Source organism: Urocampus carinirostris, chromosome 5 (assembly GCF_059441175.1).
Source record: "Urocampus carinirostris isolate Australia breed hairy pipefish chromosome 5, RoL_Ucar_1.0, whole genome shotgun sequence".
Taxonomy (NCBI): domain Eukaryota; kingdom Metazoa; phylum Chordata; class Actinopteri; order Syngnathiformes; family Syngnathidae; genus Urocampus; species Urocampus carinirostris.
This window is the reverse complement of record NC_142353.1, coordinates 38,972,052-38,999,865: the sequence shown is the minus strand read 5'-3', so window position 1 is coordinate 38,999,865 and position 27,814 is coordinate 38,972,052. Positions and strand designations below refer to the sequence as shown.

At 41.3% G+C, this 27,814-nt stretch overlaps 1 protein-coding gene across 1 annotated transcript; it reads right to left on the bottom strand.

Moving 5' to 3' along the window:
- Positions 1-10,105: 10,105 nt before the first annotated feature.
- Positions 10,106-27,132, bottom strand: LOC148366339 (fibroblast growth factor 10-like). The gene is made up of 3 exons (XM_088335206.1): positions 26,087-27,132; positions 12,888-12,991; positions 10,106-10,832 (listed from the first exon to the last, which is right to left on the bottom strand). Exons 1-3 carry the CDS (start codon positions 26,526-26,528, stop codon positions 10,641-10,643), a joined length of 738 nt encoding a protein of 245 aa, XP_088191332.1. The 5' UTR covers positions 26,529-27,132; the 3' UTR covers positions 10,106-10,640.
- Between the last annotated feature and the right edge of the window lie 682 nt (positions 27,133-27,814).

Sequence of the window (27,814 nt, the reverse complement as noted above, 5' to 3'; positions counted from 1 at the left end):
TGTTCGTTTAGTATTGATGGTAAGCCGTTGCCATCTAGTGGTGTGGAGTAGAAATTGTTGTTTACATTTTTTTCGTCTCAGAATAAGTCATGTCATATTTATTTGTACAGTACTGTATATCCAGGGTTGGGTACGGTTACTTTAACTTGATTACTTTCAATTACTTTTGGATTACTCCAATACCAAATATGCTAATAAAAGACAAAAGAAACTAAATATGAATACAATGATGACTCACAACACGTGGTAAGCTTTCTCTCCTGGCTTTGATCTCTTTGATCTTCGGCAAAACTAACATAAAATGCGACAGAAACAAAATGAAAATAAATCCAAACAGCTAGCCAACATTATTTTTGCCGTTTCATGTGTTCCGTTACTCCCCAAGCCTGTACAAATTTAGTCATTTTATTCATATTTAGTTTATTTTGTCTTTAATTAGCGTATTTGGTATTGGAGTAATCCAAAAGTAATTGAAAATAATCAAGTTAAAGTAACCCTACCCAACCCTGTGTATAGCTCAGTGGTGGGTAGAGTAGCCCAAATTTTTACTCAAGTAAAAGTACCGTTACCTCAGAATAATATGACTCAAGTAGAAGCTAAAGTAGTCATCCAAATACTTAATTGAGTAAAAGTACAAAAGTACTTGCTGAAAAAAAAGTCTGTAACTGTAGGAATGTTGTACTTATTGTTTTTTTTTGAAACAACAAATCAGATCATTTAATTATCAAATTTATTTCAAAAGTAGATTAAAATAATCAACGTATTTTTAAGTGTTTCATGTCAGGACCAGAACGGAGACAGGACCCACTTGCGTTACGTTTCTCTCAATTTTATTGGAAGAAAGTAAAGGGTTGCCCCCATGATCCGGTGATCGCTGGGCGCGGAAACAGGTCGCTACGAACGCGGAAGTGGGACTTCCGTGGCGAGCGATGGCGGTGTCAGGAACGGAAAGCAGCCGGGACAGGAGAGCAAAAATGTGGTCTGGGTCGGAAGCGAGTCGTAAGCCAGGAAAGGAGAGTAGACGTGGTCGGGGACAAAAAGGTTGAAAGCCGAGACGGGAGAGTAGACGAAGTCAGGATCAAAAACGTGTCGAAGCCGGGGGACAGACAGGAGCAAAAAACAGGTTGGAGTCTGGGTTGAAAAAAAGGCTTGCAGGGGACAGATAGGAGTGGGTTTAACCAGGGACAGGGAGCCAATCAGAGTCCGAGGCAGTTGGCGCTAAAGGAGCAGGCACAAGTGAAGCATATCGGTAACCATGACAGTTTAATAGAAAATAAAATATGAATAGTATAAATAAAGTGAATAAATGAAGCACATTCAATTCAAAGTGTTTATTGTTATATTCACAGTAAAGTACCATGATTCCCTGCACAATAAAATTCTTACCTCGCTTTCCACACAGTTGCCAGCAAAATAGAACTATGATGAAATGATCTGCATTTATATAGCGTTTTTCAAGTCAATGACTTCCCAAAGCCCAGTGTGCTTCACATTTCCCAATAGCGACCTTGTTTTGCAGCCATTTAAGACGCTAACCTGCTTATTGGGGGTATTAGGGGTTCAGTGTCTTACCCAAGGACACTTGGACATGTAACACGGACAAGCTGGGATTTAAACTGGGATCCCTTGATCCCAAGACGAGCGCTCTACCTCCTGAGCTACTGCCGCCCCAGAACTAAGAAACTATATACATGTATACATAAAATAATGTTACGAATATTCAAAAGATAAGAATACAAGAATAACTCAAGATGAGTTAAATCAATATGGTAAAAAAAAAGATAAAACACAGTTGAAAGTGACTAGTGCAAGAATAGTACAAGTATGGTCCAGTTTAAAGTATCTGTAATGTAGCACCAAGTAGATCAAAGCCCCAATACTTATCTTAAATTGCCTCTAATTAATGTGGTGGTTTTATCCGTTTTTTTGTTGTTGACTTGGTCTTAAATATGTTTTCAAAAGACATTAAAAAAGTCTTGAATTGAACTTACCCAAAGCTGTAGGAACCCTGGATTAGAATCAGATTAAAAATCCACAAATTCACAATACAAGATATAGAAAAGATGACTGACCTCCCTAGTTCCGTCCCCTCAACTGTCTTGACACCTTTGTTAGAATATGATATAATGAAATTGTGAATGTGTTTAATTGCTGTTAAAAGTGTTAAAAAATTGTTCAAACTAAAAACAAAAACCATTCACATTAGTATATTTAAGAAACAGGATGATAACAGAGTTGCTAAATAGTATTTCAGAATGGATTGAAATCATTTTCAGATTTCATTTTTTCCCCCTTGTAGCATTTAATGAGTTCCATTTTTATGTTGAAAGTCGTTCTTAGACTATGTTATCACTTAAAAAATTGCAAACAACAAAGTAGTGGTCATTAACATTGTGCACATTTGTTCGGAATATCTCATCTCGTCTCATTAGCCGTACCGCTTATCCTCATTAGGGTCGCGGGGGGGCTGGAGCCCATCCCAGCCATCTCCGGGCAGTGGGCAGGGGACACGCTGAACTGGTTGCCAGCCAATCGCAGGGCACACAGGGACAGACAACTCATTCGCTCATTCACATCTAGGGACAATTTGGACCGGCCAATTCACCTGAAATGCATGTTTTTGGAACGTGGGAGGAAACCGGAGTGCCCAGGGGAAACCCACGCAAGCACGGGGAGAACATACAAACTCCGCACAGGAAGGCTGGATTTGAACCCACGACAGGTTCCCATGACATGAACTGTGCCGCACAAGCGCTAACCACTGCGCCGCCGTGCTGCCTTGTTCGGAATATGACTGTTGAAATATATTCGTAACAAAATATCTACAACAACCAGCATTTTCAATACAAATCATTGCTATTTTTTTGAAGTTTTAGTAGTTTTCACATTTTTAAAAAAAAATCGCTATAAACTAGTGTAGTAAACTAGAGAAGATTTGAAGTATTAGCTCTGTGATAATAACAATTTTGCTATTTTCTTTAATATCAACAAGGTGAAACATTAAATGCAACAAGATTAGACAATACATTGGTATCCATCCCTTATCTGCACTTCTTATCCTCAGTAGGGTCACGGGGGTGTTGGAGCCCTTCTCAGGTAAGCTCGGGCAGTGGGCAGGGGACACCCTGAACTGGTTGCCAGCCAAACGCAGAGCACACAGAGACATACAACTCGCTCCCTCATTCACACCTAGGGACAACTTGGACCGGCCAATCCACCTGAAATGCAATTTAGACCGGCCGATTAACCCGACATGCATATTTTTGGGATGTGGGAGGAAACTGGAGTGCCCGGAGGAAACCCACGCAAGCACGGGGAGAACATGCAAACTCCACACAGGAAGGTTTGAACCTGTGACCTCATAACTCAAATATTCGTCTGCATCTACTCATAACTACAATGTTCTTTGCTCATTTGGATTTTATGCTATTTATACAGTGGAACCTCGGTTCTCGACCATAATCCGTTCCAGAACCCTGTTCGAAAACCCATTTGGTCGATCACTGAAAATCGTTTTTGCCATTAAAAGTAATGTAAAATCATTTTAATCCGTTCCAAATCCTTGAAGGCTTACCATGAACGTAAACATGAAGCTAACCCAGGCTAATCGTACGTTCGCGTTAGCGTAATCTTCTGTACAAAAGATTACGCTAACATGAACATGTAAAAATAAAAAAATTGGTCGTTTACACGTCATTTAGCACCGGGGTCTCCACAACAAGTTGTGAGCGGTTAAAGGATAAAGAAAATATTTATGAATAGGATTTCTTACCTTTGTGGTGGTCTGCAGAAGCCATGCTCTATTCCCTCGAAAGAAGGGAAACTCGCACATCTTCTTCATATATTGCTATTATTTCTTTCTTAAATGCAATAGTTGTACGCACTACTCTTCATTTTTCACCTGTAGCAACTTTGCTGCTTGCACCGACCTTCTTCCGAGGCATAATTAGGGGTTAAAACACCCTGTTCACCGATATTAAAAACTAAAGCAAAAAGAAGTGCGCGGTCACGTGACAACGGTTCTTCACGAGGGGTGGGGGCAATCTACACCCGTACGCCGCTCAGCATCGCCCCTAGCGTACCGGCGTTCGAACTACGATTTTTTTGAACGAAAAGCGAAGCAAGAATTTCTCTAATTTTTTTGTCGAGAACCGATTTGTTCGAACTGAGAGGCGTTCGAAAACCGAGGTTCCACTGTGTGGGGTTTCCAGCTAATATCATAGCTAATAACCACCCAGAGAAACTTCAACTCTTCTCACCCCACGCTCTTAACTTGGGAGAGTTCAGGTCACGGTATGCAATTCCTTATCTGTGTAGCTGACAAGGCAACCATTAATGTCTAAAAGCTGGCTAATCCATGTGGCAACCATTGTGCTAATGATCATCTCCTGACCCGAATGAAAACAGCAAGACAGGAATTTGTATGCTTGGTACATAGAGAACCTACTCGTTTTGATATTACTCTTGCCAAAAATGGGAATTTCTGTTAAGAACAACAACTTTGCACACTTTTAGAGGCTGCCATTTGTACAATAATAAGGAACGCTAACTATACCATGACCACCCACTTTCTTCAGTCATTATTTGCAAGCGCTAATCAGTGACAGATGCCAGACCAAGGAGTGAGGGGAGATCATTAACGCCGCAAGCTTCCGGGCTTCGTGCCCTTTTATCCTGTCTCGATGTATATTTAGTTGGCGAAGATGGGAAAGTCTGGGTAGGGGTAGCCAAGCCAGTCCTGCATGTTCTGGAGGTTTCTCTTCTCCAACTCAGGTGATGCAGTTTTCCCAGCTTGTTAGCAAGCCGTGTGGGAGCTTAATAATGATCCAGGTGATTGGAATCGCTTGTATTGGAGTGGAGACACTTGCAGGACATGTGGCTCTCGAGGATCGGGTTAGCGGCCCCTGGTCTAGGGCGATCGTTTTGTCATACTTGACCCTTAATATCATGTTGTCACCATAAGATAAATACTGTCTTATGAAGAAGTTTGGACACGACTGATCATTATCAATAATATACCTGTATATATATACATATAGCTTATATATATATATATATATATCTCATCTCATCTCATTAGCTACACCGCTTATCCTCAGTAGGGTCGCGGGGGTGCTGGAGCCCATCCCAGCAATCATCAGGCAGTGGGCAGGGGACACCCTGAAGTGGTTGCCAGCCAATCGCAGGGCACATAGGGACAGACAACTCACTCGCTCATTCACACCTAGGGACAATTTGGACCGGCAAATTCACCTGAAATGCATGTTTTTGGAATGTGGGAGGAAACCGGAGTGCCCGGAGGAAACCCACGCAAGCACGGGGAGAACATACAAACTCTGCACAGGAAGTCTGGAGCTGGATTTGAACCCACACAGGAGGTTTAGAGCAGTAATTTCAGTTTGATCAATCCTATAGCAGAGAAAAACTGATGTTTGAGAAGTGAATTGATGTTCACAGAATTTAAAAAATGTGTAATAATTACTTTAAAAAAAGTAGACGGGTGCATAAATTTGGGCACGCCAACAGAAAAATTAAAACAATATTTACCAAAAATAACAGCCGCTAAACGAACCCTATAGCAGTTATGTCCAAAGTCCGGCCAGGGGGCCAAATATGACCTGTGATCAATCTTTTACTGGCCCGCTGCCTCTTTCAAATAAATAAATAATATGTGCCCCGCCAGTAATGTTGACCGCAGTATAAAATACATTTGTACAAAGACAAATTATTCATTTTACCATATGATGGCAGTCGCCGGTTGGCCACCTTGCCATTTCTGTGTGAGTTTTAGCCCACCTTATTTCCGAAAATGTAAATAAAAAAGGAAAATGACTGTGAGGACCACCATTTCCAGGACAAGTGGAAATGGAAGTATTTTTTCAGCGAAATTCCAAAACAACTGCGTCTGCCTAATTTGCCAAGGGATTCTGGCTGTTTTTAAAGAATATAATATGAAGAGGCACTGACAGACGAAACATACTGACTATAAAAAACTAATTGGAAACAAATATTGTGAAAAGGTGAAGCAACTGGAAGCAGTTTTAACAGCACAGCGACACATTTTCACGACACCCTGTGAGTCAAATAAAAATGGTACAAAGGCGAGCTATGAGGTCGCCAAGGTGATCACCAAGGACTGCGGACCTTTCACAGAAAGGGAATTTATTATAGGTTGATCAAAGAATGCCAGGCTGAATAGTCGGCAACCCTCACACATTTTAAGCTTACCAAATCTGGCCTGCTTTATGAAAAGTTTGGACACCCCAGTCCTGTGGAGAGAACCTTGGACAGGTGATCTTGGGATGACAAAGGTCTTGAAAAGAAGATTTTACATTTAAGAAGATGACTGGTAAGGAAGGTCTTGGGATGAGAAGGGAACTGAAGAAGAAAATTTTGGGAAGAGTGGCTTGTCATCTTAGTGAATTAGTGTCTTGAGCAGTATTCAAAACAAATCAGCAATGACGTATGGGAGGCTGGAGTATTAATAGTTGGGGTAAGCTAACTGACTGATTGGCAGCACCTAGGGAGGTGAGTGACAGGGAGACTGGAAAATGGGGTAATGCCGCCATAACTTGTGGGAGGAGAGAGACTGCAAGCGCTGAAACATTAAATGTACATATAAGTTATTAAAGAATTTACTAAGTACAATAACTACAGTGAGTGTTCGGGTCTGGTACGCCTACTTCCACCAGAGTGTGCCTAATTAGTTTGTAATTGGGACTTGTGTGTCCAATTACCCCATACTTGTCCCTAATTAGCATTACCCTTCATAAGGACATTTTGGGACAGCATTTAGGGTCGGGTAATTTTCATTCCCACCTTCGTTTTCCATCATTATTTTTTCAGTTCATCATATTTTTCAGTTCATCCTGCTTTCCGAGGTTTGCTTTATTGTTTTATTGTTGTTTTTGACCGTTTGCTTGTTACTTTGTTGAGCATTTTTGTAATTGAATACAATCATTTTTTGAGTACTGTGAGTTTCCTGCTTCCTGTGTTTGATCTAACCTGTGCCAATTATAAACTAATTAGGCGCCCTCTGGTGGACGGAGGTGCGCCAGACCCTAACAGAGAGGATTTTTTTTGGGAAAAGTTGCACCCATTTTACAGAAAACAGAGTAAATAGTAATCTCATCTCATCTCATTAGCTGCACCGCTTATACTCAGTAAGGTCACGGGGGTGCTGGAGCCCATCCCAAGAATCATCGGGCAGTGGGCAGGGGACACCCTGAACTGGTTGCCAGCCAATCGCAGGGCACACAGGGACAGACAACTCGCTCGCTCATTCACACCTAGGGACAATTTGGACCGGCCAATCCACCTGATGTCTTTGGAATGTGGGAGAAAACCGGAGTGCCTGGAGGAAACCCCACGCAAGCACGGGGAGAACATACAAACTCCGCACAGGAAGTCCGGTATCTGGATTTGAACCCACACAGGAGGTTCCCAAGACTTTAGAACTGTGCCGCACACGCGCTAACCACTGCGCTGCCGTGCTGCCCTTGTAAATAGTAATAACCAGTTAAATCTAAAATAATGATATTTGAGTTTTATTTTGAGTACTTAACATTTCAATGTTCACTTATGCTGACTTAACGGGTAGGAGGCGGATTTTTACATTTTTATAGTGTCTTGTTATTTACTGTAATAGTAGTCACCATATAAATTCCGAGATCTTGTTCAAAATGGGAGTCTTTGGCCTGCTGGATGAGATTACCCGACAGAACCACCTTGAATTTTCTCCAATGTATTCCCAATTATCATGTAATGACTGGGCAGGGAAAACAAGCTAAATGGAGCTAATGAATGCTGACCTTATGGGACACAGCAGTCACTTGTATCCGACCCCTCCTCCACTATCAGCGCCGGTGCCGTTTGTCATCGTGGGCACTCTCCCGACACTTGAAAGTGTTCAAGCTTCCTGTGGGCATATGTGTGGGACAGCAATAAGAGAAAATAACTGTGGCAATCTGTTATCGGAGTAGCAGGAATCCACAGTAGCATAATGTAATCCAGGTTTGGGAAACGAGTGGAAAATGCCTGGAGGCAGTGAAAACATCTCATGAAGACTTGCGCTGAGAAGTCTGGTGCAACATGCTCTGTGTACTCTGCTACCAAATTATTTCGGGGAGAGTAGAGATAGGTGCTACAAGTCCCTTAAAACAAGGGCAGACAGGCTCAGAGATGGCTTCTACACCAGGGCCATCACCAGACTAAATAGGTTATAGTTCCATTGCACTATTATTATAACTTGGGACATATTTTTTACCTATATAACAGTGTCTGAAACTCATGAAATGATCTGCGTTTATATAGTGCTTTTCAAGTAAATGACTTCCCAAAGCGCTTTACAATGTGCTTCACATTTCCCAATAGAGGCCTTGTATTGCAGCCATGTAAGACGCTAACCTGCTTATTGGGGGTATTGGGGTTTCAGTGTCTTACCCAAGGACACTTCGACATGTAACACGGACAAGCCGGGATTCGAACTGGGATCCCTTGATCACAAGACGAGCGCTCTACCTCCTGAGCTACTCACTACTAGCTCAACAAAAAGTTACCGGAAAAAGTTGCCTGCCCAGCCATAAAGTTGCCTGCCCCAACTTGAAATGGAATAAGACGACTAATCGCAAAAACCCCGTTGTTGCAAAGTGTTAAGGATTGATAATCATAATATATAACAGAACAACACTTTGAATTTAAGTTTATTATAAATCTACTTATAAAATTCACTGTATGTATATGACATTGCTTTTTTCCATCTGCCATCAGTAAATACCTGTATTTACTCATCTTCATTCATGCAATGTTTGAGTTGCGTCGTCTGCTATAATCCACGTGAACTCCTCTTTCTACGATGCTTTTAATGTACGTTTACGTTTTGTACCGTCATACATTTTGTTAGCTTCTTATGAATCTTTCTTATGGGGCTGAGGTTTTGGCTTGTTTCCTAAAAACCTCTCCATTTTTTTGTGTTCTCTGTGCGTCTACTTTGGAAAATGATATGCAAATGAACGACCGTAAAATGTTCGTGAAAGTCCGGAAGCACGAATTGTCTTGTATAGCTTTTTCATGCAAATAGTTTATGTTGTACTTTTGTTGATTCACGGTTCACAAATCCTTTAACTGCCTGGGTCGTCGGGGCACCAGTAAGGACGCAACCCTGGACAGCCTTCTCCATTGTATCTGGTCTTTTCTTGGGTCGTGGCAAAGTTGGCACCAGTCCCTTCCTTAATGTTGTCGGCCCAGTTCGTTTTCGGTCTTCCTCTCCTCCTGCTCCCTTGGACTGTGCCCTGGAGAATTATCTTGGTCAGTCTTAATGATCCAGTGTCGTGAGCATACCACTGAAGTTTCCATCTGCGCAGATTTGCCAACAGTTCTTCATAGAGTCCAATGTGGCTTCTGTTGGTGATGCACACCGTTTTGTTCATCACATAGGCTAAGTAGCAGATGCCTAGAAGTTTCCTTTAGGGTCTCATCTCCAAGGCTTGGATTTTCTTTACCAGTTTTGCTGTGAGAGTTCATGTCTAGCAAGTGTAGAGGAAGATGGAAGTAACTAGTGCTTGCATGAGTCTGATCTTTGCTAGTTCTTGTCCATCCAGATGTGTTTAAGTCTGTCAAGTGCGACTGTAGTTTGAGCTATACTGGCCATGATTTCAGGTTTTGACCCCTCTTCTGATATGACAGAGGCAAGATATGAAAATTTTGTGACAGGTTCTAGCTCTTGGTGGTCGATGGTGATGTTTGTGGTGATACCTTGGGGATTTTTGGTCATTACATTTGTTTTTTCTGTGCTGATGTCCATCTCATACTGGATTGATCATTTGTCCAGGCGATTGACCAGATCTCTGAGTTCCTGTTCGTCTCCTGCCAATCCGGCAATGTCATCAGCAACAAAGGTTTAGAGATGTTGTGTCCACAAATACTGACTGTACCTTCATGTTGCTTCATAGATTCGGACATATTCCTCTCCGGGAAAATGTTGAATAAGTTGGAGAGAGAATGGAGCCTTCTCTCACACCAACTGGGGTTCAAAACCACGCTCCAGTGGTGCCATTGATAAGTACCACACTGTTAGCATTGGCATACAGTTGTTCAATGGTCTGAAATAGTTTCTAGCCTAGGTTGTACTTCCGCATGGTGGCCCATAAAGCAGCTTGCCATACTCTTGATAACTGATGTTTATTGTGCTGTGCCTAAATAAAAAGCTGCAAACAATCACAACAGATGCGACACAGAGGATGAAAACTGCATTTTATTTCTACGTGATTGAGCGCCCAAAAACAGGAAAGAATACCAAGGAATGCTTACATTTTAAGCGTTCCCTCAAGTTAAATAATCACAAAATAAATAAATCAGTTCATTATAGGCCATTCTTTTGTTTCCAACAAAAATTTGCCTGGTAACCGCAAGAGTCGTGTTTATTTTCTTTAGTTCGCTCCAGTTTGGCACAGAAAAATGATTAAAATTGTGTCTTGTGCCTCCTACAGTCCGCAAATTCTTCTCAAACAAAATACACGATCTCAATTGCTTTTCAGTGATAGTGCCTTGGCACAAAGATTGTATAGTCTTCATTTCCAGGACAAAATGCCTTTTGCCAGTGCTGATTTGGATCCCTCTTTCCATCATATCCGATGAAGGGCTCAGGCCATGATGGGAAGGAAGTGGGTGGCAGTGTTTTTCCTCCGAGTTCTCTTCCCTCGCACAGGCCTCCCGTGGATGTTCAGGCCCACGAACATCTGACGCCTTTTGTTCTTCCACTCGGCGGATGCGTACGTGTTGTAGCCGTTTTCCTCAATGCGCTCTTTTAATGTGCAGTCAATGCCGAATTCCCTCTAGAATAAAACATCAGAAGGCACCATGTGTCAGTTTTAGACATTTTATATGAAAATACATAGGAAAAAAAACAGTTTGTTTGGTTGCCGTCAAGACGCAGACTTCGCTGCTCCGGCAGCAGGACTCAAAGGAGGAAGACTGGCTTCATCCCCAGGGCTGTTCAGCACGTGAACTCTCAGCACCCCGCCCCCTAGTGTTCAGTAGTGTTCTGCCCTTGCATCATTCATGACAGTGCACTAACTCATTTATATTGGTACTTTTTATACATTTTATTCACTTGTAAATATTTTAGTCAGTCTTGTTTATTGTATGGACTTCAGCATTTCAGCACTTTACGGTTGAACGTTGGATTATTGTATGTATGTGGGTGGGTGTTGTACGCTACTCTGTGTGCCTTGATTGATTGATTGATTGATTGATTGATTGAAAACAAGAAACTTTGTTGTTATTGAATATTTTAAGCAACATAGGGAAGGCCTGGAGCAGTAGCAACACGGAGACAATTGTAACAGTCAAATTTGACCAATTGGAAAATAGTTTTATTGATGCCACTGATACAGGATACTCCCCTTTCCCTTTTTATTTCAAACAAGACGTTTGAAGACTCTGAGTGACACTGTCTCAATTTTTTGTTTAAAGAACACATCTTCTGTTAAAATTCCAAACTTTTATTTTATCGCTATTTTTGTTTCTTCTCAAATGTGCTAAAGATTGACAGATTTCTGGCACATGGCTGTGATATTGGGTGGCATGGCAGCGCGGTGGTTAGCACGTCATGGGTTAAAATCCAACTAGCAGCCTTCCTGTGTGGAGTTTGCATATTCTCCCCGTGCTTGCGTGGGTTTCCTCCGGGTACTGCGGTTTCCTTCCACATTCCAAAAAACAAACTAAGAAAAATGCTGAAAAGATTGTGTTATTTTTTTTCTGTGAATAAAATAAACGCGATTACACGAATGATTACTTTATTCTGTATACACATTTTTCGCAATGAGAAAATAGGCAAAATGTTGTGTTTGTAAGGTTTAAAGTCCCTTAATAAGTGTAATTGCAATTGAAAAAAAGGGGAACAATTGGCTGATGTTGACAATTAAAAATGACATGAAAACTAGTTAGAATTGCTTAACAGCAACAGAACGTGCACATGAGATGCTGTATTATTTTTGTCCACTTAGAGTCGCTGTTCTCATGTTCTAAAAAGAATATTATACCACATGAAGGGTCGTGATTTTTGAAAGGCGGGGTCTGTCTTGGTAAGTGACATCTGCGTTAGCAAAGTAAATTATTTTTTAGTGTATTTTTTTCTCTGAGAAGCCAACAATATTTTTGAATACTTTTATAAATAAATATATTTCTAAATAAATATATTGTTTATTTTATTTTTAGTTTTAGTTTTAAATTAAAAACTCAGAAATTTAGCCCCTCTACAATAATCGTCTGCCAATAAGGTACCCTGTATTATTTTGATTTATTAAAAACAATAATCAATGATAATGGTAAAATTTGAATATAATAGAATGGAATGGAATGACTTATATGGCCATGATACAGAAGAACAAGACTGTGCCAATGTGTAAGGTAAAAAAGAATACAGGGTGTATTATTTTGATTTATTAAAAACAATAATCAACGATAATGTTAAAATTAGAATTGTATAGAATGGAATAGAATGATTTATATGGTCACGATACAGAAGAACAAGACTGTGCCAATGTGTAAGGTAAAAAATAAATAAAAATGTGTGAAGGATAAAAATTGTGTAAAAAGATAAAAGTGTAAAAAAAACAAAAACAATCCATTAATGATATATATCAAATATGTTTGTGAGTAGCAACATTTACACTAACAACTAATGCACAAACATATTGAGAAATTTTAGTTATGTCACATAGTGTTGTTGTTTGTTATGTAAGAAGAGCAGTTTGGCCATTCCGTGTATTTTTTGGTATGTTTTTTGCAAACAAAATGTAACTACCGGGGATTCTCAGTTAGGATTTTTTTGAATAAACTCAGGATGAAGAATCTAAAACAATTTAGATAGCACCTAGAATACTCACCGCTCCATACAGCTCTCCTTTCCTGCTGATCGCCAGGTAGTAGTTGCTGATCAATCCTTTAATAGCCACTACTCCCACATCCACCGATGTAATTTCCAGAATACCTGCAATAAGGCGACAGTAGCATTGAGTTCATTTGTGTCCACATCTAAAATATTTCCCTGGGAAAATAAGACTTTTTGTACACAGAACGTTCAGATGGTGGAGGATGTGAAGAAAAGATATGAGAACAAGGACAAAGTTGTTAAGGTAAGTTTCTCCCCTTTCTTCTTAACTAAAGTATGATGGCTTTTTAGAAACTCGTACATAGGTGACATGGGGTAAGAGATTTATGTTTTTTATCAAAATGACCAAATTGGGAGTTTTATATGTCAGGACCAGAACGGAGACAGGACCCACTTGCGTTGCGTTTCTCACAAGTTTTATTGGAAGAAAGAGAAAGGGTTGCGCGATCCGGTGATTTCTGGATGCGGGAAGCAGCTCTCTCTGAACGCGGAAGTGGATCTTCCGTGGTGAGCGATGGCGGTGTCGGGAACGGAAAACGGGTAAGTAGCCGGGACAGGAGAGCAAAAACGTGGTCGGGGTGGGAAACGGAGAGTAGACGTGGTTGGGGACAAAAAGAGGTTGAAAGCCGGGACGTGAGAGTAGACATGGTCAGGATCAAAAACAGGTTGAAGCCGGGGAACAGACGGGAGCAAAAAACAGGTGGGAGTCAGGGTCAAAACAGGCTTGCCTTAGTGTTTAACTGAGGTTGGCAGACGGACTGACCAAAGGGGGCAGGAAGGGGTGGGTTTAAATAGGGACAAAGAACCAATCAGAGTCCGAGACAGTTGGCACCAAAGGAGCAGGCACAGGTGATGCATATCGGTAATCATGACATCATAGCCATACCACCCTGACAAGACCCTATCTGGGGAAGTTAAGCAGGGTCGGGTCTGGTTTGTACTTGGGCTGGAGATCGCTTGGGAATACCAGTTGCTGTAAATAGGTCATTTGGTGCACGCTCTGCTGCAACAGCACTGACTGTACCCAACCCCCCCCGCACCCGGTACAGTCTGTGAAAATAAGTTTCCCTAAGTGGGCGAAATAAACTGAATTGAATTATAAGTTCATACAAGCTTTACACCAGTGGCACTTATTTTCACCCAAGCACTTTGAAAAAGAAATAGCGCGATACACTACTAAAAATCTATGCTTTGTGTTGGCTCTCACCAAATAATTTAAGGTTCTCACCGATAGTTAGTTGAGGGAATTTATCTACTTGTATGTTGCCTTGCTACAAGAGGTCAAAGAGCTATAACTTCCCAATGTGTCCTTTGACCACAAAAACAACTTGTCTCTTTCTCTGCTGGCGGTGTGTGAGGATGAAGCCAGGAATGAACGAGCGGGGAAGACATATTGACACACTTGTCTGCCTTTAGGGGGTAAAACGCAAGCGTGCAGAGCACAAAGGTTCTGGGGTCGGTAATTCAGCACTAAGCCTGTATCAGCAGCTTTCCAAGTTAGCCGGCTAGCTATTCCTATACCTTCAGAATCATATTCATTTCTGTTTCAGAAGCATTTTTAACACTCATCCAAACAATTTTCGGCAAAAAGTTTCGTTATATTGGCCAACATGAGTCTAAACAGGCAGCACGGCAGCGCAGTGGTTAGCGCATGTGCGGCACAGTTCATGTTTTGGGAACCTCCTGCGTGGGTTCAAATCCAGCTCCAGAATTCCTGTGCGGAGTTTGTATGTTCTCCCCGTGCTTGCGTGGGTTTCCTCCAGGCACTCCGGTTTCTTCCCACATTCCAAAAACATGCATTTCAGGTAAATTGGCCGGTCTAAATTGTCCCTAGGTGTGAATGAGCGAGTGTGTTGTCTGTCCCCGTGAGCCCTGCGATTGGCTGGCAACCAGTTCAGGGTGTCCCCTGCCCACTGCCCAATGATTGCTGGGATGGGCTCCAGCACCCCCGCGACCCTACTGAGGATAAGGGGTGCAGCTAATGAGATGAGATGAGATGAGTCTAAACATGACAAGAAAATCCACCGTTTTTTATCCATCACGGGAGAGAGTTGATTTCGTTCATCAACGCCAATTTCCAAATCGCCGCCCTTGACGATCTTTCAAAACAGATGCACATTGCTTCCTTACTCATATTCTATCAACACAAAATGTAATATACGTGTGCAGACTAATAAAGGTCTGCACAATATACTATAAATATTTGTACATGTATATGTGAGTCATTTATAAGAATGGGTCAGTAGCCGGGACAGGAGAGCAAAAACGTGGTCGGGGTCGTAAGCGAGTCGTAATCCTGATTTTCTGTTTATCTCATCTTAGCTTACAAAACAAGACTGCAATCTGCATTCGTAGGTAGACACGCAACACATCTTCATATCAGCAATAACAGAAGTGGGACCAGCAAGGGAACACTTGATAGCTTTTTTCCAGTTTGTATTTGGTGATGTGTCATTATAAGTAATGTCACTCAGCGCCAAAGACGTGTTTTTAAGTCATTTATATTTTTTAAGCCTCAGCTCGGGAAATGCGGGTCCACTAGTGATTCCAAGAGCCAAGAAGAAATATGCAGGCTCAAGAGTGTTCCCCGTCCGAGCCTCTGTGCTATGGAATACTCTGCTGTCTCAGATATGGTCTGCAACCTTAGCGGAAATGTTTAAAACTAGACTTAATACACACTTATATATTAGAGCCTATGAGTGATGTTGACCTCATACTTTTGTTATTTTGTGTTTGAGGGAGAAGGACGAGCCTGGAGGTTACCTGGGGTATGCACTCTTTACCATCATACGGGCACCTGGACCTGATGCAGGCCAGCATCTGGAACCTGCTTTATCGGTCAAGATTTGGAAGCAGGAATTGCTATTAACTAGACATTTAGCATTCTTAAATATAATGTTGATATTTACTGTGTATCTTTTGTTAAATCCCTTGTAGCGTACGTTGCAGACTGGTCAGCCTGATGTGTGATGCCTTTTCAAGGTTTCATAATTTTCCTCATGCTGAGTTTTTTTGTTGAGGTTTTGCTTGCCCTCTTGTAGGTTTAAGATCAGGGGATATTGTTGTGGTGGTCAGTGCAACTCTTTGAGACAGTTTTCTTATCAAAGGCTATAAAAATAAAGGGTGAAAAGCTAGATTGTTTGGTTTAATCCTGTCCTGATCTCCTAAGGACCTTCGTCTTTAAGAAGGTGTATCTTTTTCACATTGTGTTATTATTATTACTAATTTTTTAAATTCCTTTTTAAAAGATACAGATTTATCTAATGCGTACAAAATGATAGAAGACATTTTCAGAGTATTGGAAGATTAGTGGAATTGTCTCCTAAGAATAGCTGAGAATGAATGAGTTAATGACTATGGTTCCGGTTGGGCTGCAGGAAACAAACACCAATCAAAGTAATCTGTTCGGGAAGTGGCTGTCTGGGGTCCCCATGATTTGTTTGATGTCATGACTGCCTCCCTCATTTGACTAATTCCATGAACCGCTGCACCCTCACATGCAAAGACACCCATCATGGAGAAAGGGACGACATCCTTTGATCAATGCAGCTTTTCCGTCTGATCACTGTTCTGTATAGCAACTGGTTCCACCAAAATCCCTTTCATGCCTTGTTCCAGATTTGTGTACCGGAGTGGACAGTGGAGCATGCAGGTGTGTCCCAAAAGAACAATCCCTCCATTAAAAGGACGGCGTCTTCTCTCCTTGTCCGCGAGGTCGCGACTGTATCAGTTTCGAGTTCAAACAGTTGCACCTCCGGGCGATGGGGTCTGAAGCGGCAAAAGGCAACAGTGGGGACGGTGACACAACGGCCATTGAAGATCTGAGAGTAGCTGGTTTCTGTGTGGAGATCGGGTGTCTGGGATGAAGTGAGGTTGTAAGACAATCTATGGCCCGGTCTGGCTGCTCTGTAAACATGGGAGGGATGAAAAGCAGGAGAACAGAGGAGGACAGTGGAGCCATGACAGTGAGACTGTGGAGCGAGGATTAAAAAAGGCTGTAATGATCACTGATCAAAGTCACCCACCGGAGGCAGGGGCGAGACAGCTTGTATATACACTAGCTTGCTCATGGTCACTGTGGAACACGGTTAGCATGTGGATTGACGGTTTACGGTTCAATAAGCTCTAATGCAAGAGCTGTATCAATTTGAAAAACTATATGCCATGCTTAATTTCGATACTTATACTTTTTTTCTATATGCCAAGGAAAATCGATACCTTAAGAGTTTCTTCAAGTGTTGAATTTCGATAAGTATATTCTGTTATTAATATTGGACACCTGCAAAGCAGATCGCATACGATGCTAATTTGTGATTTGGACTATCATGCCTAACTGTTATTCGTTATTTTGACTATGATGCGCTGATTATACCATTCTCACCATTGGCCAATCATGTTGCTGTTCTTTGATTTTTTTACACCATTTAGGGTGGATTAGCTCTTTATAACCTAGGAGATTTAATTGAAAAAGGGCCGGGGCGGCTCTCTGGGACAGATTTGTAATTCAGTGATGTCTCCTCTCCCTATTTTGAGGCATCATCTACAAAGCCAATGTGACAAATGACACAGTGCGCAACACCATCAGAGGACACATTGGACTCTACGAAGAACTGTTGTCAGCTATGGGCAGACAAAAAAATACAGTGGTATGGTCACGTCACAAAATCACCAGAACGGGCCAAGTTCAATCTCCAGGGCACAAATAGGGCAGGAGAAGAGGATGACCGAAAAATAACTGTGCCGACAACATCAAGGAATGGAAATCAGGCCAGGAATAGTGTTGGAAAGTGTGGAACAGCGGTGGAAAGAGCTGTCCAGAGTTGCATACTGGGTGATGCCCCGACAAACCAAGCAGTTAGGGGGTTCCATGGACCGTGAACTAAACTATGAACCTATCAATGTAATAGGAGATAGGAGTCTCGCAGTATAATTGCAGTCCTGATGTTACCCCCCCTCCTTTTGTGGGTAAGGTCTTGTTTTAGTTTCATGTTTTGATTTTAAATCGGGCAGCACGGGGACTGAGTGATTATCGCGTCCGTGGCACAGTTATGAGGTCATGGGTTCAAAACCAGCTACCAGCCTTCCTGTGCGGAGTTTGCATGTTCTCCCCATGCTTGCATGGGTTTCTTCCAGGCACTCCAGTTTCCTCCCAAATTCAGAAAAACATGCATGTCGGGTTAATTGACCAATCCGAATTGTCCCTATGTGTGAATGAGCAATGAGTTGTCTGTCTCTGTGTGCCCTGCAACTGGGTGACAACCAGTTCAGGGTGTCCCCTGCCCACTGCCCAAAGATAGCTCGGATGGGCTCCAGCAACCCCGTGACCCTACTGAGGGTAAGCGGTGCAGATAACGGATGGATGGATTTTCAATCGTGTTCCCATGCAAGAAAAATGGAATAGGGTTTGCACTTTAAAGCTTCTTTTTTCACCCTTCTCCTTATGGGCACATCAGCTGTTTGTGTGCAAATATTTAGTTTTGTTAACGTTTGATGAATTTTTGATCTTGTGCCCAAATAAAAAGCCAAAAAGTATTTGCAATGAGTAGATTTCTTCACCCATGCAAAATGTAACCACAGCACAGTACCCAAATCCTAAAACATTTGCTTCAATTGCTTATGATATTGAACAGTAATGATGCATGATACTCCATTTTTCCAGGCTAATACCGACACCTTAAATTCTAGGTAGACCCCGATACTGACTACGCATTCTGATACTAACAACAAAACATCAAAAAATGTGTACAGCATTCCCGAACGAATCGCTCCATCCTCTTAAATTGTCCATTCGTGCCAAATGAAACAAATGGAAGGCGTATTTGAAATGTAGCGACATAGCCTTAGGTAACGTGAGGCTTGGTGGATACGCTCAACAACTGCAAATGGAGCGTTGGTGCCGGAATGCAAGTGTTTTTCCACTTTGCTACTTGTTTTTCCGATCCTTCCTCACACTCATACCATTTTGTAAACTTTTCACCTTAAAAGCGAGCACAAAATAATGTTTTGTTGGAATTCCGAGGTGAAAGTCTGGATATATTCTAGAGCATTGGTTGTCATTGGGGTTACGTGCACCTAAGGGACACTTGATGGAACACAAAGGGGTACTCAAGACTTTGAAGTATTGTATATGATAAAAGTTTTTTTTTGTATTATTTTAATATATTTCTAAAAGAAAAGGGGTCCTAGAAATGAGTTAAAATTTGATCAATTTTTCTTTGATCACAAATTTAACACATTTTACGGATATATTTTTAATACATTTTTTACATGTTATCTATTTTTCCATTATAAGTAAACACTTGTTTTGTTATATTTGAATCATTTTGTTATGAAAGCAAGTTTTAAAATACATGATAAATGTTAATTATTGACCTCCTTCATTCTTTTGGAGTATTTAGTCTTTAACTTTTCTAGCATTTTTTTGCATTCTACTCTTCTACTTGGTTTTTGGGAGTATGGGGGAGTTCATCTGGCAAACTAAAGAGCTTTTTGAAGGCTTCATATTATATCTTTTTGTTTTACATTTCTTATTTTCAATATTATATTACGGCAAAAAAATTAATTAAATATTTTATTTCTTCACTTAGCTTTTGTGTTTTTGGATTCTTGCTCTTCAAATAAAATTACAGTTCTTTTTTTGTGTTACTTTTTGAATTTTACTCTAAATATGAGTTCGAAAATAGAGTTCAACCGGGAAAAGTATCAAAATACCGGCAAATAAAATTCATATTTACTAATAAGGAAAAAGAAAATTCCAAATTAAATGTAATTCTTTCATTATTATCATTATTATATTATATATATTATATGTAAAAATTATTATTATTTTTGCTATGTGATAATCGAAGGATTTTGTTGGGAAGTTTTTCGGAACAAATGCCTGGTGGAATGGAGAAGACCGGTAAGTGAACCAACACCTTTTGGTAAATGAGCCAAATTCAATGTTTTTTTTTTTAATGGGGAAATAATAATATAAATACAGCAGTGAATATACAGTGTCGTTAAAAAGGATTTGCCCCCTTCCTGATTTCTGTGTTTTTTGCATATTCACCACTCACAAAGGTTTCAGATCATCAAGCCAATTTTAATTTCACACAGAGACAACCCGAGGAAATGCAAAATGCCGTTTTGAAATGTTGTTTGAATCTAGGCTTAAAACACACTTATATTCTATACCTTATGAATGAACTATTTATCGTGTTGAAAATATCTATGTATTGTTTGTTAATGCTGCATCCATTGCAACCTGGTCCTTTTTATTTTATTCTTTATTTTATATTATATTTTAATTGTTTTATGGTTTATTTGTAATTTTATGGTGTGATAATGCAACGTCCATTTTGGCTTGGTCATCCTGGAAGGGGGATGACCTCATGTGCGGTTTCTTCATTTTCATCATGCTGAGGTTTTTGAGTTTTTCCTTGCCCTCATGTAGGTTTTAGATCAGGGGATGGTGTAGTCTGCAATAGTCTTTGGTAAGTGCAGCCCTTTGAGAGCCCTTTTAATTAAGGACTATACCAAAAAACATGACTTGACTTGACTATTAACTTCATAATTAACCAGTAAGTTAGATTGCTTGCGTGTCTTTGTATTCATTCATTCATTCGTTCATTCATTCATTCATCCTGGGGGCATACATGGCAAGGATCCTCAATGAAGGACTTGTTTAACAGGTACTTGGCTGAACAATTACTTCACTGCCGGCAAATTGATTAAAAAAGGTTAAGAAACACTGCCTTAAAACTACCATCCTGGGTGTCCTTTCACAGAGGGCATACCATATCAATCCTCTTCCTCATTTAAGTGAAAAGATATATATCTCTTCCTCTCTCTTTCTTTCCCCAACCTCCATCTGTTTTTCCCAAGCAAAAGGCCACAGCGCTGATTAAAGAAGTCTAATGTATACGGAGAAAAACACACAACTTGCACAAACTCACCATGTCCGCAGGCGAGTACAGATGGCACCTACAAACTCATACACACATGTGCACGCTTGTTGTACCATTAGGGAGCATGTAACCTATCGGGTGTTCTAACCACTCTCATATGCAGATAGGTATCGTATTTTTGGGACTATAGTGCAGACCTAAAAACCCCAGATTTGTCCAAAAATGTGAAAGTGCGCCTAAAAACCTCTAGTTTGCCCCATATAAGGTTGAAAATGCATACAGTTTCTATACATGTGCGTAAACCAGAGTCATGGGGTGAGGGCACTGGAACTATACCAGTATATCACCTGTGTGTCATGATTACTGATGTGACTCAGCTGTGCCCGCTCATTTGGCGCCACCCGCCGCGGGTTCTGATTGGCTCCCTGTCACTATTTGAACTCAGTCCTGTCAATCCTCTGTTGTCAGTCCGTCTGCGAACCTCAGTGTATACTAGGCAAGCCTTTTGCGATCCTGACACCCACCTGTACCGTTTTTGCTCCCGTCTGTCTCCGGCTACGACCCGTTTTGACCCTGACCACGTCTGCTTTTCGTCCCGACTTACGACCGGTTTTTGATCCCGAACACGTCTGCTCTCCTGTCCCAGCTATCGACCTGTTTTGCCGTCCTTGACGCCGCCATTGCTCGCTACGGAAGATGCACTCCCGTGTTCAGATCACAAACCGAGTATGGGAGCGGCTTGCTTCCCGCGCCTAGCGAACGCCGGTAACGCAATTGGGTCCTGTTTCCATTATTGTCCTGACACTGTGGTACATATAACATAAGAAAACTTATCTCATTATCACATTATCTTTACTCATAGTACTAGAAACACTGATTTGCATTCTGATCACCAAATACAATAACGTTGCAAAACACAGAAACTGTAAACAGAAAGTCTTTCAACAAAATACTATTAAAGCTCTTTTAAGTACGTATACATATTAAACCGTGAGGTTTTTGATGCACAGGTGAAGAAGTGGAGAGACTGTTTTACTCTAGAACGCACTGGACAAATCAGTGTTTTTCTCACAGAGTAAAATAGTGTGATGAGGAAATAATCTCAAATGCTTTTTGTAAAATATCAGTGCTCTCACTACTGTGATTCGGGTTATAATTGCGTTGAATGAATGAATGAATGAATGAATACTATTTCGAACATTAAAATAATAACAGGACAAAAACAGTGACGCAACAACAAAATAATGTCACGTAACATGTTCGAAATAATTGTAAATTATGTTTTGCGATTTGAATCAGTGATACTTATTGACTTATTCATTATTTAACTTCATTATTCGTCGTAAGTAAACATGGTAGCACATGCTGTAGTCTCAATGTCAGGTGCCTTATAGTCCGGTGCGCCTACTGTTTTTTAGGGGGTGCGCCTTATAATCCAATGTGCCTTATAGTGCGGAGAAATATACATATATATATATATATATATTATTATTTATTTATTTTTAAGCATTTTTGAAGGGGCGTCGCTACTTCGTGGTCCCACGTTTGCGGGTTCAGAGCTTCGCAGGTCTAAAAAATAATAATAAAATAAAATGCTTAGAAAAACATTTTTTTTTGTTTTGTTTTGTTTATTTATTTTTTTTTTTTTAAGCATTTTTGAAGGGGCATCGCTACTTCGCGGTTCCACGGTCGCGGGTTCAGAGGTTTGCAGGTCTAAAGAATAATAATAATAAAATAAATGCTTAAAAAATATATATTAATAATAATTTTGGGGGGGTTTGTTTTATTTATTTTTTTAAGCATTTTTGAAGGGGTGTCACTACTTTTTTTACTGGATTTTCACTTTTCGCGGGTGGTCTTGGTCCCCATTAACCGCGATAACCAAGGGATTACTGTATATCTTGTTTGCCTCGTGGTGGGCCGGAAAACCATGTGGGACAGTTTTGTGCCGGTATCCTCATAAATCTGAGCGAGGCAAGTTACCGTGTCTGGAAGAGACTGAGCTGCGCACCCAAAATCAGCATCTTAATGAATCCGGGGCATTATTTGATGGGCAGGATGGGCAAGGCTGTTTCACCCACTCGTGGAACAAAAACTGGATATTTTGTCACTTCAAGGGACTTGAGCGCATTCTACAAAAGACATCAGACCTGGGATCATGTCTGGCCCCAGGGAGCAAAAACCGAAGCCGCTCTTGTGTGGTGTCCTTTACCGTGTGAACCCGATACAAGAGCACAGATAGCGCACAGTGTCCCCGGGAACCCCTCGGGGTAGAGCTTTTTGATGGCAAACCCCATTGATGTGGAGGACGCGCTTCTTTGATGTGAGCGCAGTGATCAGCCGTTCCATTCATGAACTTGTACCTCCGACTCGTCCCCTCCCAGACTCCCGCTGACTTCCGCAATAAGGTGACACAAACACTTTTGAAAGTGAGTAGCTCTCGGCCGACAGAAGCGTAAATCAGCCGCCGAATGTGCATAAAGTTTAAGGTGCGTTTGCACACGGCCGGTATAAAAGCGTCACTGGCCTGGGCACCGTCCTCGTCAGTTTTACAACTTAAAAGAAACCTCTAACAAGCGTGGCAGTAAAGGCATCAGTGTTTAATACGGCCGGTAAATAAAGCGGCTTTCTGTCATGACCTTGTCAAAACAAAAAAATCTCCCCTGACGTTGTTGCTCGCTTTGATTGAAAGTGTGGTTTAGCATTCCCCGGGGGAACATTAAAAGGTTCCTCACGCACACTCAGAAAACCGGAGGGAAAGGGGCGAGGGGCGGGGGTTAAAAAAAACGTGTTAGGAGAAGATCTGAGCGGGAACTCTGCACATGCGAATCCAACGCGTGTTATTCAGCTTATCGGAAAGAAGGATACGTGTAATTACATCAGGGGTCACCAGCATGCTAGCCTCCAAAGAACACTTGGGTTAGCCAGTCGACTGGTTCTAAAATATAATTTTTGAGGTAATTTACAAAGTAAACAATGTAATATTTTTAGTATAAGTTTTCTAGCTCACCAGTGATAGGTCATTGCGTATTTTTTATTTAAAAAAAAATAAACAATGGAATATTGGTATTGTCCTGTCTTTTTCCGACTGCCTGCCTGGTGGTGATACGAAGGAGAAGGACGATTTGGAGATGAATCAGCGGACCAGCGTTTGACCTGAAGCATGTGAACGCCTGCATGGACCAGCTGGCAGAGATGGAAAACTGCATCGTGACCGTCATAGACTTTCTAGACTAGTTTACAGGCTGGGAGCGTCACTGCTGCACTTTCCGGACAAATTTTCAACATGTTACCTAGTGTTTACTATGCTTGTGTATAGTAATGCTAATTGTGATTCACCCTGGTCATCCTGGAAGGGGGATTACCACTTGTGAGGTCCTTTCTCAAGGTTTCTCTTTTTCCTCACGCTGAGGTTTTGAGTTGTTCCTTGCCCGCATGTTGATTTAACATCAGGTAATTGTGCAATTGTAATCCTGTGCAGTCCTTTGAGACATTTTTGTGATTAAGGGCTATATAAATAAATGTGACTTGAAATGTGACTTGACTGGTAGTATCTGTTTTTTAGCTCACCAGTGATGGGTCATTGTGATTCTCTTGGAGATTTAAAAGGAATCCAATGGAATATTGGTAGCATCTGTTTTCTATCTGGCATAATAAATCATCAGTTTCATTACATATCCAAGACTGATCGAATATTGAAATTGAAATGAAAACGTAACAAATATATTGCAAAACAACCAGCTAAATAAAGCCATATTTTCTTGTGACTTGACTTTTAACAAGAACAAAAAGACACATTACCTTTATATAACAAAACCTCATAACATGTACATTAACTGCCAGGAACTAGAACTGGATCAGGACCCAAACGCGTGACATTCTCACACAAGCCTTTTACTTTATGGGAAATGGGGAATCATGCACATTAGACAGCGGTCTGGCGTGGAAAGACAGGAAACCAGAGACCGGCGAGATCGATTCGAATTGCCCGAGTTGATTCGGACAGATGGGGTCAATACCGGACAGGACGGGACAGACAGACAGGATAGATAATGAAACAGGATATCGAAAATAAACAGGACAAACAAGACGGGAACGAAAACTGGAGAGAATAATAAACAGGACAAACGAGAACAATACTGTACTGGAAATACCAACAGGAAAACAGGACCGAGTCAGAACCCACGTCTTGCGGGGCAGAGGTTCGTTGACGGACTGACAAAGTAAAAGAGAGCGCACTGAGCTTAAAAAGACAGAAAGCTAATCTGTTAATGAGCCGCAGCTGGTGCCACAACCATGACATTAACTAAAGAAAGCTGGAATTATTCCGGTACCATCGGTAGCATATACTTTCTATTTTAGCAAAAGTGGGCAAATATATTAAAACAAATAATAGCCATTTTATATTGTTCACTTAAGTGAAATATTTTCTGAAATCTAATTGTATCTAAATACAATAGAATAAAGTGAAAAAGTGTCCTAACTATTAACCACACTTTCTTCGAGGAGAATTACCAGATAGTGATAAAAATACACAAGTATTCCAAGTAATGTATGAAGTATCGATGTGTGTATGAATAAAGGTATCTAAATGTATCAAGATGATACCAAGGGCCATAAAAACCTTCTCGCAGGTCAAATGTGGCCCATGGGCCTTGCGTTGGATATTGGTGACATATTCGAATCTTTAAATATATCTAAATAAAATTACCTTATCGATTGAATGTGTTTTAGATTGAATGAGCCCCTTTCAGCCCCACTGCTGCTAAGAACTTAGAGATGACATACTAATAAAATAATAGCTCACTGAATACGTAATAACAGCTGATCTTTCACAAATACTGGTAGCCCTTTGTAGAAATTAGTAACAGAGAATCTCTAAATATTTTGATGACACCTGCTTTACATTTTCTCCTGAAATGACCATAACTAAGGGAAGGGATTTTCTCAACTGGAAGACACTGAGATAAGAAAGATTTTCGAAGCATCATCGGGACTGACGTCTAAATCCGCCTGTTGTTATCAGCGTTTACTCTGGGCTGTGAAGACAGCCTGATAACGGCAGGGTTATCTATCGATGCTCCTTTTAAAACCATCTGTGAGCTACCAACTCTACGCTGAGTGTTTGGACAGGGTAGATACTGGTGGACGTCTGGTTTAAGGCGAACCCAGTGGGAATGGAGACTGTCAAAAGAACTGAAGTTTCAGAATGTTTTAATTTTGAATTACAGGTACACGTCTTGAGTATGTCTAACACCAGAACTTGGGTTAATTGTTTTTTTGGATTCCTCTGTGCATTACTTACTGAATGGGTCATCCTTGCTCTTTGTTCCGTTGACCCTTCCGTTCTTATCGATCCTCAGGAAAAACTTCTGGAAGGAGAACAGCTTTCTCTTGCGTATGTCTCCTTGGAGATGATTGTAACTACGCACATGTCGACCCTGCGGTCCTCCAGTCCGACCAGGTGGACCCCCGGTGGACCTGGTCTTGTAGACACCTTCATTCTCTGAAATGTTCAGGGGAGCCCTGTAGCTGAGCTTTAGTCTGTCTCTCTTGAGCTGATGGCAGGATGCTCCAGGAAATGAGATGGCAAATGCTAGCAAAGTCATCAAAAGAGGCAGGGACCATGCCGAAAACAGCGTGGCAGGCCTCAACCGGTGGCCAGTCCCAGGGCAAGAACCAGCCCTAAAATTAGTCCTGGAGCAAGAAGCGGCAGGCTTACTCCCTCCAGCAGCACACCTGATCATGGTAGTGTGCTCTGTGGAGGACTGGAGGCAGCCTCAGAGCCTGGGACATGCTGCTGGGGGTGCAGATAGGCTTGGAGGGCAGGGAGGCGAGCCCTCTACAATCCAGGTCGGGTCCGGTCTCCCCCCCACCATGCAGGGACGAAATTATGGGAGCACCTGTATGAAATCTTCCAAATTTCAATTTTTTTTCAAATAAAATCTGCGGTCCAGGTTTCAAATAATAAAATCAGTTGCAAAAAACATCTATTAGAAGAAAAATGCGATTTTCCGTGTTGAGGTCAGTTTTATAAAACACTGTAAAACAGGTCTCTTGGTTGAAGTTCCGACGGTCCTACTTCCAATAAGCAGCTATAATTGACCAAAAAGTCCATACATATCCAGGTGGAATGGATCCACGCAGGGTGCTTGCTACCAGAGTCCACATGTGCAGAGTTGCCTCTGAGAACCTCCCCATAAAGATTCAAGCGGTTGTCTGATAATCCATTCGTCTTGTATCGCTCTCTGCCTTCCGTCTCTCTCGAGCCCCCAAAACTCAATGGTAGTCGAGTGGTGGACACGTGAGACTTCCTCCTCCTCTTTGTCAAGGCTTTGATGTGTGGGATCCTGGTGCCATGTCTTCACCTGGAGGCTGATCGCAAAAAAATGAGGGTGTTGAACGCACCCGGGATACTGCTAGGTACTTGAACACACCCTCCCTCTCATGTTGGGAGCAAGTGTTCTCGGTGTGTGTGTGTTGGCCACATGCATCCTAGTCTGATTTTGTGAGGTCTTCTGGGAGAAGTTGCTGTTGAAACTGTTGGTCTAAACTTAAAAGCATGGAGAAAAGATATGCAAGGATCAGATCGGTGTTTGTGTGAGGTGTGTTGGGTTGATTAGTAAAGCACAAAGTGATTAAAACTAGAGAGAACATCAAAACAATTTATTCCAACTCCTCTGCAATGTACAAGGTGATGTTGCAGTCATCATACCTTGCAGACATTCTTTGCCTATTTATCCCGACATTCTTTAATCTTATTTTTCTCTTTTAAGTCTTTATTATGTATTTATCTGGTTTATCCTGGAGTGCCATGTCTAATCTTGTTGCAAACAATGTCCACTACATTGTTATCATTTTGTTGACAATATCTCTGTACTATTTGTACTTGCAACATCCATTGCAGCCTGGTCATCCTGAAAGGGGGATTACCACATGTGCGTTCCCTTCTCAAGGTTTCTTCATTTTCCTCATGTTGAGGTTTTTGAGTTTTTCCTTGCCCTCATGTTGGTTTCAGATCAGGGGATGGTGT

Excerpts from the sequence above, each read along its gene's own strand:
- LOC148366339 (XM_088335206.1), bottom strand. The coding sequence starts at position 26,528 with ATGATCAGGTGTGCTGCTGGAGGGAGTAAGCCTGCCGCTTCTTGCTCC. Across the intron at positions 12,992-26,086 it reads GAGCAAGGATGACCCATTCA|GTATTCTGGAAATTACATCG; the intron begins GTAAGTAATGCA and ends GCCTTATTGCAG. Across the intron at positions 10,833-12,887 it reads AAGGAGAGCTGTATGGAGCG|AGGGAATTCGGCATTGACTG; the intron begins GTGAGTATTCTA and ends GTTTTATTCTAG.